The sequence below is a fragment of the Panthera pardus genome, unplaced genomic scaffold (genome assembly GCF_024362965.1).
Source record: "Panthera pardus isolate Hobbes unplaced genomic scaffold, ASM2436296v1 HiC_scaffold_16, whole genome shotgun sequence".
Classification (NCBI taxonomy): Eukaryota; Metazoa; Chordata; class Mammalia; order Carnivora; family Felidae; genus Panthera; species Panthera pardus.
Window position 1 is genome coordinate 144313677 of NW_026526721.1, and position 13381 is coordinate 144327057.

The 13381-nt window shown below is 37.9% G+C and overlaps 1 protein-coding gene across 8 annotated transcripts in view; it reads left to right on the plus strand.

Moving 5' to 3' along the window:
* RBMS3 (RNA binding motif single stranded interacting protein 3) overlaps window positions 1-13381 on the plus strand; it is a 1319689-nt gene that overhangs the window by 799735 nt on the left and 506573 nt on the right. For all 8 annotated transcript variants that reach the window (XM_053903895.1, XM_053903896.1, XM_053903894.1 and 5 more), the window contains exon 6: window positions 12217-12275. In XM_053903895.1, the coding sequence (XP_053759870.1) occupies window positions 12217-12275 (59 nt within the window). The remainder of the gene's footprint in view (window positions 1-12216; window positions 12276-13381) is intronic.

Here is a 13381-nt window from a genome sequence, read left to right on the forward strand (position 1 = left end):
GCTGAACACGAGATATAAAACGTGATGTAGCATCATCAGTTGGATATATACTTTGCTACGTTGTAAGTGGGAGATATATCTCTGCCCAGATAAACTTGATTCCCATTGCCATCCTGACTGTCTTATCTGATGTTGGATCTGCAGTATTCAGTCATTTGTTCACTCATCTACCAAACACTTAGTGAGTGAGTTCTGTGTGTAAGGCCAGGGATAGAAAATGAGTAAGACCTATTATCTACCCATGAGTAACTCAGCCTCGATATCAGGACAGGATGAGTTAGAGTGTAGAACAATACGATGCATTTTGTATTTTTGTCATCAACACAATTGCTGATAGAGTGCACTGGCTAATATGGATATGCTCAATGTCTGTTGGATTATAACCAAAATTGAAATTATCTGTTTGGGGAAGAGAGAATAAGCATAAGAAAGATGTCACACAAGTTACGATGAGGAGGGTGAGGGTAGTGACACAGAAAATCTAAGAGGGAATTAGAATGAAGCTAAGTGACGATGGCAGGATTGGGAATTACTACTTTAATAGCAATCAGCACCATCACAAAATTTCTCTGAGACCCTGATTACATTCTTTGGTACCAGGGGATACCGTGGAAACCAAGAGTGTGCTCTCAACAGCTCAACTCCACTGCTTCTGAAATATGGCCCTCAAAATGGTTACATATGCTGCACATCTGATACGGTTTTCTCTTATACTATTGAGGGCATAGATAATGCCAGAATTTTCAGAATCTGTGGTTCGATATCTTTCCCAAACAGCAAAATTTTGCTGTGATGCTGTTTTTCATTGTGCATTCAGTTGATACTAGATTCACAGTCCTACTAGAACATTCTACATGCTGTGAAGTCACAAGCTTCTTTAAGGAATAGGTTTCTTTAGAAATGAGTTTTAACAACCAATGATGAATGTCCAGCTATACTATTTCCAGTGAATGTGGGTCGTTCTTCCGCCATTCAGGGGACTAATCATGTCCAACATCTGCAAAAGACTTAAAAATCTTTTTGTGGCCCTTTGGCGGGCCAGAGGACCGACTTGTATCCAGGCTTGTTCATTATGTATTGATGACAGTGCGATATCAAGGAAAGAGTAAGGGTTTTATAGCCAAATGCACCTGAATTTAAATGTAATCAGTATAATTCAATAGCTTTGTTTGCTTGAGCAAGTAGCTTAATACATCTACCTTCTCTTTTCATCTTCAAAAAATCAGAATACTGATATTGACTTCTTAGGTAGTTGTGAGAATTCGGAATAAAATAGCTAATATATTCTGTGTAGTGGCTGGCATGTGGCAGGTGCTCAACTGATGGTAGAAACATATGTGTTTGTGTATAAGTGTAGTGCCATCATTCATTGGTGTTTCTGATGTAGAAAAACACTGGCAGGTCCGTAAAAGTGACTTAAGAATCAACAGATTTTTCAGAGAGGATCATTATGCATCAAGCTCTACACTGGGTATTTTGAAGACGATCAGAGAAGCCTGACCCCTGAAAAATCAAGGTCTGGTTAAAGAGACAATCTCATAGAGAACAAGAAGATTATGTCACACAACAGTAAAATAATAGTAATAATAAATAATGGTGGAGATGATGATGATGATGATGATGATGATGATGATGATGTGATTATATACTGGCTGTGAGCACAACTATTCAGATTGGGAAAAACAGCCAGTAGACCAGAAAGTCAGAACGTGCAGTTTACCCTTGAAGGGCCTATGTTATCCAGAGAGAGGAGAGGCTGGAAGACATTGGTGCCAACATCACAAAGTGATGGTCTTCAGGTTCAAGTCTATCTACAAGAGCGGTTCTATTTGGCTTTCACATTGTTTCTACAAAAACGCTGAGACTTAAACTTTGAAAAATTTTGCTAGAAAATCCAGGTTTCTTTCAAAAAAAAATCAGGAAGCTTAGCAGCATCAGGATCATACTCCTTCATGGTAACAATGGCTGCAGATGAAAAACAGATGCTCCTTCATCCTGGGCTGGAGATCTCCAGTTCTCTGTAATCTCTACCCTGTGAACAGTTTGCTACCTCGCTTGCTTCTTCCCTAGAAATGTTTTCAGAGTAGGGAGAAAACAGAATATGTTGTGTCATTTGAGATGACCATTTAACACCCAACGGGGAAAATCAAATGGCTCTAATTGGAGAGTCTCTGCTGAGGTTTCAGTGGTAAGACATTCAAATTCTTGTGCCTGATGGCACACAATTCCAGAGAAGCTGAATTGGAAACTCTGAGGTTGGGGCCCAGAGTTATAAGAAGCCATACAGACTATTCTGATGCATGCTATTTTTGAGAATTACCAGCGTAGCATATACTGTAGCACCAAAATACAAGTAGGCTGAGGGGTAAGCATGAGGTACACCCACTTTTAGGAACCTGGAGTGGGAGAAGGAGAAAGTGAAGAAGGTCAATCAGGGGATAACTGTCTGCAAGAAAGGAAGATAAGAACCAAGTCAATGTAATGCATTGGACCCAAGAAACGAGTATTTCAAGAGGAAGGTATTTAAGAGGGCTAAATTATATCCGCCCCTCCCCCACAAAAAAGCTAAATGATAGTGAGAGGTCAAGGATGATGATAACAGTAATTTTATTTATTAAGAAGTTACTAGTTAATTTTTAAAGTTCTGTCTCAGTAGATAAAAGCCAGTATTTAGGAGTGAAGTAAAAAAAAAAAAAATTAGATAATTAACAGAAAGAGGTAGCATGAGCAGAGCAATCATTTCAGAAAAGTCTGGCAAGAAATGCAAAGAGAGAAACCTGATTATAGCCTGTATGTAGAAGGAGAGGATCTGCAAATGTTCAAGGGAAGGCAGAGGGGAAAGAGCCTTGGCTCTGGAAGAAGGTTAAGTTTCAGATAAACATAGGTGATATATAGGGAAACAGGCCAGAGAAAGGTGTGGCAGGGATGAATGGGAGTTGGAGGAGAGAACAGGAGGAGTGAGGCTATCTTGAGAGAGGATAGGAAGCACTGGAACTGAGAGACAGCAGATTGAAGTGTTGGCAGACTGTGTGCTCTGACATCAGGCTGCCTGGGATTTGATTCTGCTTTTGCTGCTTCCTAGTCATGTGACCTTGGAGAAGTTACTTAGGTGTCTCCGTCTCTGTGTCCTCATCTATAAACCATAGGTAGTGGTAGAGTCTATCTCATGAGGCTGTCGTGATGATTGACAAGAGTGGATATATCTAAAGAGCTCAGAACAGGGGCTGACCCATTGAAGGTGCTACAGAAATGAGTGTCAACCAGATAGAACACATCAGGATGAAAATTAGAGAGGTTTTATTTATTTATTTATTTATATTGATTTATTTATTTATTTTATTTATTTATTTATTTATTTTTTAATTTTTTTTTAACGTTTATTTATTTTTGAGACAGAGAGAGAGTATGAGCAGGGGAGGGGCAGAGAGAGAGAGGGAGACACAGAATCTGAAACAGGCTCCAGGCTCCCAGCTGTCAGCACAGAGCCCGATGCGGGGCTCGAACTCACGGACCGCGAGATCATGACCTGAGCCGAAGTCTGACGCCCAACTGACTGAGCCACCCAGGTGCCCCAAGAGAGGTTTTAAAGGGGAACGCCCAAATTCCTGACAAGACGGCTTTTGTTCTGATAAAGGAGGTATTTAAAATCTCAAATCTAAAAACCACGTAGAGAAGACCTTGCGACTTGGATTGAGTTCTTGAAGACAAAATAGCACAAGGAGTGGAGTACTGTTCACAGTCAACTGCACATGAACAAACTAGGAGCTAACAGCAGTGACAAGCAGGGAATGCTAAGGTTAAGGGGTGGTAGACTAAGTACAGTGGTGGGAAGGTTAGAAGGCAAAGCCTTTGAGGAGGTAATGGAGGCAGCATTGACACGGTTGGGACTGGAGTGTGGGTGAAGCAAGTCATTAGGTATTGCCAGAAGGAGAATGAGCAAGTGAAGAAGAAATTGTGAATTGACTCAGAATATAAATGACAAGCCATGTGAATGCTAACACATGTGCTTCCTAAGGGGGCTTCAGCAAGCATTTAACCTGACCATGTTGGCTTTATCAAAGAGTCAAGAGAGAGTATCCAAGGGGCACCTAGATGGCTCTGTCAGTACAGCATGTGACTCTTGATTGCAGGGTCCTGAATTTGTGCCCCACATGTGGCATATAGTTCCCTTGAATCAACAACAAAAGCGCACTAAACACCCAGAGAGATGTTATCCAAGTTATCGTTTTTATGCTATACAGTAAGTATGTAGGTAACAAAGCAGAAAGCAGGATTTAGTAAGGGAACAGAAGGAATGTCAACATGCACACCTCGTACTAGGAATGTTAATACTACTTTATTTCATCTTTACAGTCACTATTAAAAGCAGATATTAGTGATTGTGTTATACAGATCAGGAAAACTGAGGGGCAGAACCACTGAGCAATTTTTTCCACATCATATGGGTGGTGGAGTTCATATTCAAGTCCGTATTAATTAGACAAAAGCCCATTGTCTTTCCACATTAGCAGACCAAATGTTAAAGGATGTTAAACACGCTGAAATGTGCTATGATCGGTTGCAGAAAGTACCCAAAAGATGTCATTTCCATCCTGCTTGCATGGAAACCACTTTTTCACAAGTTTTCACCAAGAAGGTAGGGTATATACCCTAAATATTTAATGTAAATATGTCATCTGAAGCATTGCGCAAGAGTTACTAACTCTAAGAACCAGGAGCTTAATGATTTTGTTTTGTTTTATTTTAGAATTTGAAAGTATTCATTGTTGGTTTGGTATATCTTTTCTGGGTTTACAACCATTTGTAATCAATGAGCAAAAGCACTAAACAGTTCTAATCATTATCTGCCAGTTCTCTTACTAAATTAGCACTGTAATTCAATCAAACTACTGATTAGCCACTAGTTATTTTAGGTGAAGGAAGAGAGTTAACATAGACATTTCCCATGTGTTTTCTTTGGACCTTCTTTCTAAAAAGTACCTGAAAAAATTCCAAATATGTGTGTGTGTGTGTGTGTGTGTGTGTGTGTGTGTATTACATGTATGTATACATGTGTATATATACATATATATGTATTATACGTATATATACATGTGTGTATATATGTATTACATATATATATGTATATAAGCAAAAACTCTGAAAAAATTTTGTTCTGTCTTTTAAACATGGGCTATCATTTTATCAAAAGCAAATGTTTGCAGTTTTGAAAGTCGTTTTCCATGTCTGCAGAAAGCTCCCTTAGTCTCTGGAGTCTTGCAGAGAATAAACCACACGTGCTTTGCTGTTAGTGTGCCATTCTCTTGAAGTGGTGGTTTTCAAAAGACTGTCTAGTTGTATTGGCATCACCTGGCGTCACCTGGGATTGTTAGAAATGTGGATTCTTTAGACCCATCTTGTACCTACTGAATCAGTGTTTTGGGGAGTAGTGCCAGCAGTGTCTGTGTTAATAAGCCCTCCAAGAAACTCTGGTGCATGTTAACCTTCCTTTAGGACCATTGTGTTAGAGTCGGTCAGATTGTAAATGTAGTGTTGTAGCCATAGAATTTTGGTGAAACTGTTTGTAGTGTGAAAATAGTAATTTACTAAATAATACACTGATGTAGAAATTAAAACTCTTTTTTAGAATTGCTTTTATTATCCCTAAAAAGTATAAAAAGCTTGATTGCCAAAGCATTGCCCTTTCTTTACACACTTCCTCCTCTGAGAAGTTTTCTTCAGTTTTCCCAGCTAGGAAGTCTTATTTTGTGTTCTTTGTAATGTGTTATTCTCAAGTTATTAGTTAATAAATGACGTTTTAGTTTGCACAATGGACTTGTGAAATCTCCTTGGTATAGATCCATGATTCAAGCAGGAATTTTATTATCTCTGGGTTGGGGAAGGGAGGGGAGGAGAAGAATGCCCAGACTACAAGGCCAAGAACCGGGTTCTAGATTATTAGTTCCCTGCACTAGCTGATGCTGGGATACTTCTTGGCCTCTGTTATCCACACCTATGTTGGGTGACAAAGAGTTTGGAAGTGTTAGGGCTTGGAGGGACCAACTACAAAATCATTGAGCAAAGGATTTTGAAGGAGTAGAGTGGTCTAAATATTCTCATTTCAATCCGTTTCCAAATCTTTCCAGGGTTTGGAGAAGACATTATTATATAAATTTTCTGGGGCTACCGTAACAAAATACTACACACTGCGTGGCTTAAACGACAGAAATTTGTTTTCTCAATTCTGGAAGTGAAAAGTAGGAGATCCAGATGTTGGTGGGTTGTTTCTTTCAAGGCTCTCTCCTTTGGCTTACCAATGGCCATCTTTTCCCTTTGTCCTCACTTGGTCTCCCCTTTGTGCCTATCTTTGTCCTAATCTCTGAGGATACCGGTCATAGGATACCCAAATGACCTTGCTTTGCCTTAATTATATCTTTAAAGGCTCTCTGTCTAAATACGGGTTACATTCTGTGGTACTGGGGGTTAAGACTTCAACACATGAGTTTTGAGGGGACATAGTTCAGCCTAACTCAGTTATTGCTGGCGTTGGCCTCTCGATGGTAGATTGAACTTTCTAAGACTTCAGAATATTATTGAGTTGTGGACTTCTTTTGTAGATGAGACCTGGTTGACGTGGCCCATCAAATGCATAGCCCCACCACATTCCTCCTGGATCCCTAAAGCCATAGATATGCTCCATTAGCATCCCTAAATACCAAATAATGAATGAACCATCAAGAAATAGACAAACAGCCACATTTTCTGAAAGGATAATGTTTCATCCATTAAATAAATGCAGTACCTTTTTCGAGTCTGGTATCAATACAGAAGGCATGTGAAAAATGAGTTAGCTGGGAGTTAATTGACTGTGGAGACTCTATTTTCAGTCTTTGCCTGTATTTTTTTGAATTAATATACACAGTGGGTGATTCAGCAAAAGGATTTAAAAATAAATTCTTTATAGAAAGATCCCACCAATTTGATGTCTTCATAATGCACGAAGAGTAGACCCATAATAGCTCTATTTTCTTTTCAACTTTGGAAAATAAAAAATGCTATTAGTTCAAATTAGGGTTGCCTGTGGAATAATCAAGTGTATCAACAAATACTTTGACCCAAATGCTGTTTAAGAATAAGAGTGGATGCCAGAAAGAATTGAGTATTCTTTAAAAAATTAAATGTAAAACTTGAGTTGACAAGCTATAGTAAAAGTGAGTTAATAGACAACACATACATAAATACATAACACTCAGTTATGAATACATAAAATACAATCAGTGGACAGTTACTGTGGAATGACTGCTGTTTTACAGAGTCCTCTTAGAATAGAAAGAACATGTTCCTTGGGACATGGCTGGATTTGGAGAATGTGTGGGCACTCTCGATACCTGTTGAATATGCAGATATTATTGTATGGAGTCACATATCTTATGTCCAAAAGCATCCTAGCACCGTGAATTAGGGGCTTCACACATTGGCCAAGAGAAGACACTGAATGTGCTCACTTCGTTTATGTGCTTCCCTCAAGAAGTTGAACCCCCTGGAGGAAGTTGACTGTGGATAATCTTGTATCTCTTCTAGCTGTATGAAATGAAAGCATGGAAAAATGGATCGGATTTGTCTGAAAGCTTCTGGAGCCAGAAGGCACATGGTGTCAGTGCTCAGCTGTCTATTTCCAGGCATCTTCTTGAAATAGCCTCTTTCTAGAGATATAATTCCTTTATATTTTAAAATATAATTTATATTTAAAAAATAACTTAATTTTACAAATTACAATTTTTATAATAATTCTAGGTAAATAATATTTTTCTCTGTATATCAGATTCTGCTTTCTACTCAGGGATGTCATAAAGACTTTATGAATACTAACAGTCTTCTCTAAACCCAAAGAAGAGGAAGAGTAAATAAATGAAATAATTTACTTTTGGAAATACCTTTTGCCACAGACGTAGGTCTTTTTCTTCAGAGTGTGTAAAAATGTATCATTAGTCTATACAGCAGTTTTTACTGTAGTCCATTAGTTACTTTGACAAAAGATCAGGAAGAAAAGTTGAATAGAATTCTTCACAGGTATAGTGCATTGGTGGCTTTTCTGTTTACGGTGGTTTGGGTCTTAAAAAAAAATGTCTACACTTTATTTACCTCCATCAGATGTTGACTTTGCAGAGCATGGAGAATACAGCAGCAGTCATGCGGAAAGTACCTGTTTGTCATCGTGAGAGTTCAAACACGAACTGGAACCAATGGCCCATTAAATACCTTCTCTTGTTGTTTAAAGCATATCCCAGCTTTGTGAAATAATTGTTAATGCAGAATACTGTAACTGAGCCAAGGAATTACATTCCTTTAGCTCTATTCAGGTTAGTGGCTGAGTCAGATATGCTCAGTTGTGTCCTATTGTTTCGAGATTTGGCACTATTGAAAGCCTCGCCTGGAGCGTAATTAGGAATAGGGAAATCAAGAAATAGCGTAATTTGCTTTTTGATGTGTATGTGTGTGTGTGAGTGAGTGACTTTGCGTTTACAGTAATATTATAATGCATACTGGGACATAAAATTTCGTTTTAGGAAAATGTTGCTTTAGGGGTGCCAGGGCGGCTCATTCGGTTAAGCGTCTGACTTCGTCATGACTCAAGTCATGATCTCGCAGTTTGTGAGTTCAATCCCCACATCGGGCTCTGTGCTGACAGCTCAGAGCCTGGAGCCTGCTTCAGATTCTGTGTCTCCCTCTCTCTCTGCCCCTCCCCTCCTGACACACACTCTCTCAAAAATAAACATTAATTTTTTTTTTTAATACTCACAGATGCTTTCCATGAGAAATAATTTCTTTTTCTTCTCCTTCTTGGTTGTAAAAAAAAGATAGCTGTTTTTTTTTGTTTTTTTTTGTTTTTTTTTTTTACATATTCTACATTTAATGAAGGAAAAGAAAGACATCCAAGTAATATTGTTATACTAGGACAGTATGCACACCATAGGCTAAAAGTCCCATTGGGAGATGTAATTCACTATGAGATACAGTAATTTTTAATTTCCTTTTTAAAAGAGAGAGCTAAATTTTAATTTGGAAGATACTTTATATATAAAATTTTCAGGAGTAGCTTTAGAAACCAATTAAGAAGTATTTTTGTCTTAAGGGTTTGTGTGCCTGATGTGAGATGGTTATAAATGTTCTAAATTCTTTTTCTTCCTCTGGTTTTTACTTCTTCCATACTGTATTAATGGTGCTTTGTGTGGAAACAAAGTTTCAGCAAATGTTCCCTTTCTTCTCCCTTTTTGTTTTCTACACAAAGATACGTGTAATCTTGCAAATGTTTGCTTGCCCGAATAGCCTAAGTTTAGCGAGCATTACTGTCATTAGTAGGTGCAGTTATAGATACCTTGAACCCTTGTGGACTGAAAGACAGTTCAAATATGACACTATTTTACTGGTTATTTTCCCAAAAGAGAAATTCTTGGGCTGAAATACAACTTGAAGGAGAGACTGTGTTGGTTGGTGGTTGGGGGTTGGGGGGAGGGTGGTCGGTTGGGAGATGAGGAGTTTTGGAGGAAGCGGGCTCGCATAATAATAGGCGTGGGGTGCCTGGGTGACTCAGTCAGTTAAGTACCTGACTCTTGATCTCAGCTCAGGTCACGATCTCATGGTTTGTGAGATCGAGCCCCGAGTCGGGCTCTGCGCTGACGGTGTGGAGCCTGCTTGGGATTCTTTCTTTCCCTCTCTGCACTTCACTTGCTCTTTTTCTCTCTCTCTCTCTTTCTCTCTCAAAATAAATAAATAAACTTTAAAAAACATAATAGACTTGAAGTAATAGACATTTCAGGAATACATACCAAACACACAAAAGCTTTAAACCTGTAGGGGTATTTGTATGGTTAAGTACAGTGAGAACATAGTAATGTCATCCCTAACGTTAAAAATAACAATATAAAGGGTAAATGTAAATTACCTTTTTAGTAAATAATTTTACCTGCCAAATTTCTTAGTGTAAGATTTTGACAGTCTACGTAGTAATGTTTTAAGCTGTCATTTGGGACAGAATTTTAACCCCTTCCATTTCTTATCAACATCAGAGAATGCCAAGGAATAGAGACATTTTTATGTAGCAGATAACAGGGAGGAAATAATTGCAAGAAAAGCTAATATTTAATGAGTACTTATCCTGTGCCAGCCACTGTTATCCTTATTTAAGTAAACCTTACCTAACCCTGAAAACAACCCTAGATACTATTGTAATCATTTTATATATTTATACGTAGATGTACATAATTTTACATAATAGTCTAAATGAATGTGTAAATAAATGGATTTATAGAATTATAGAGAAATGATACAAAGCACACCTAAGGCTTACTTAGCCAATCAGATATACCCAGGCTGGACTGAGATGTGAGCCTTGGCGGTTTGTCGCCACAACATATTAACCACTGTTGCCTTGGAGTCTAATACCCGGATTCTCAAAAACATGAAGGTTGATTAAACTAGAAAAGTCGATATATGTAGCTTCTCTATTTTGGAGGCAGATGATATAATAGTTAAGCACTGTACCCATTTTAAGAATCCCATATTCAGTTCCCTCCCTTTCACAAATTATGTGATTTTGATCAAATTACTGATTTTGTAGACTATACTTTCTATATCTACCAAATAGTAGTAGATACTCTCAGCCATGCTGTCTTTGATTTAGTTAACTAGAGAGTTATAGTTGTAATGGTGTAGAAAATGCAGTGGTAGCTGAAATGTCAGGATTATGATGACAGAATCGATTCAGTTCATTATTGGACAGCTTCATGCCAGTCTGGCTGACTTTAACCACGAGCATGGAAGTGACTGGTGGGAATTATCTCAGACCCCTTCATCTAAGTATATTCTAGTTCCTATTATGACCTGTTAATAGGTTGGCTCCTATTGGAATGATTTTCAAAGCTATCAGCGGTATTGCTTTCATAATGAAATTAATTCTGTAAATTTCTAGAGGACCCTCAATTCATCCTTGGTCAAAACATCTGGGGGAAAGAAAAGAGGCAAAGACATTTCTAGTACAATGACATTATCAACACTAGAATATTAATAAATAACCACCAAAATACTGCAAAGAGTTAATGACCTAATAAGAGGGGATTATAAATGCAAAAGAAACAGTGGTGAGGGGGAACCTAGTTTATTACTCCATGGGATATTTACTGTTTGTCATATATTCTCACACTTGCTTAGGAACACAGAATTACAAGAAAACTTGCCAAATATTTTGTGACATGGCTGAAATCTTGAACATGAAAATGAGTAGTTACTAAACTTGTTGCTTAAATTTGCATTATAATTTCTCCATGTTAGTATGATTGTTGACAAGCATCCTTCATAGAATCCTAAAGAAAGACAGGCTTTTAGAAGCCATCTTCTTTGGTTCTATCATTTATGCCTCAGGAAACAGGCTTAAAGAGATTGAATTTCATTCTCCATATTAACCACCTTTTAAAAAACGAAACCTAAACTAGGTCTTCTGCAAGAGATGATAGGATAATGGATATGCTTATATGTATTTCTGGTAGAAACTTCATTGTTGTATGAAGTACCATTGGATTACCTGTATCATTCATTTGTTTATAGCAAACATTTATTGAGCTCCTATTACATATGGTGGCAGGTATTGAGAATTCAAAATTCAGTCTTTAATCTCAACTCACACTATATATGTTTAGTAACAAAAAAAAAATCCTATTTATCTTAGGAGCACTGCTAGAAACTCTTAATCTTTCAATTTAACCCTCTCCCAAATCCTGAAAGGGAAGTATTACAATTCTCATTTTTACAGATGAAAAAAAAACAAAAAACAGTTTGGAGAAGTTGTGTTAAACTGCTCAGTGTTACAACGCTAGGTGAGTGCCAGAGCTGGATGTAAGCCCTGTTCAAGCTGGGGCCAAGGTCTGTGCTTTTCTGCAGCAATCCACAGTGTGATTTACTTTGATCACAATCACATACAACCCCCTTTCAGCCACCTATGACAGGCTGACAGGTTTATTTTTGAAGGCTCAACCCAGTGATTACGTAGGGAAGCACATTCTCAAGTTATAAAGGAGAACTGGTGAAAAGTGATCATCCAGGTGTGAAATGGGAGTACAGTGCTTGTTTTCTTGGTTTATTCCTGCTCAATTGTGTGTGCACCGACGTTCTTTAAGGTATTTTAAGCGTCTTCATTGGGCTATAATAACGTGGAATTTCTCTCTCTCTCTCTCTCTTTGTCAGGTATGGAAAAATTGTATCCACAAAGGCAATTCTGGACAAAAACACAAATCAGTGCAAAGGTATGTGTAAGGGCATCTATACCCTGGGCTCTTGCCTAGCCTGTTCCATCGATGTCTCCTTTAAGGCAGAAGTCCAGATACCAGCTGCGCAATGATCACGATGTACAGAATATGGCAAACCTCTTTAATAATGCCAAGGCTTTGATGAGTTGTATTTCTAGTAACATTGTTCATTAATTTTTTTCATTAACAAACAAAATGAAAATCACAAATCAGAACAAGTATCAAATTGCTTCAGCGTAAAACTAAATTACCTCTTAACAACTTGGGGTTGTCTGGTTTGAATGATATCATCAGTGATGCAAATTGATTTCCTATATAAAAATGAGGAACTCTGGGGAGAACTTCCCCATGCAAAGCACGTTTTAATTTATCTGTTCCTTAAAGCTTTAGTGACACTGGTTGACTAGGAATGAATTTACTGATGGGCCCATTGTGTCTAAGCTTCTGCTGTCAGCATCTCTCGGGATCTGAGTTGGTATCTTATTAAGGCTTTTTTTCCCCCCTGCAAACATTTCTGAAGTTATTTGACTATATCTGTGACTCATGTCTCCTCATGTCTGGGAATCCCATACTCTTTCATGAGTTGCATTTTATATTATTTGTGAAATCTGTATGGTCTCTCTCGCATGACTCAGTTCTTACTAGGAAATTGGAATGCTTCTTGTAACATATGTTATTTGTTGTTCCTGTAATCCAGTCTTTCTTATAATACCAGAAGTATGGTAGACCACGATCATTCTAAACACTGCCCCTATTTCACATACAGATATAATGTGCATATGTTTTAGGAATAGGCACTCATACACTGAAGATATTTCCCAGCCTATCTGGGTGACAGTATTCAGGTTCTATTCAGCAATTAAAAAGCAAACAAACAAACAGCATTCCACGTCTCCCGTAAAGTCACAAATGTGCTAGGTGCTTAGGTACTACAAGACAAAAAATAATAAGATATAGTTTCTGTCATCTAATAGTTCAATTTGAAAAGGAAACCAAAAAGAAAACGAAGAAACGAATTGTAACATACTTATTAGAGTGAGTGTATCAGCCTAAAGTAACTGAAAGTATAACAGAGGTATCTGTAATGGAGATATACATAAAAA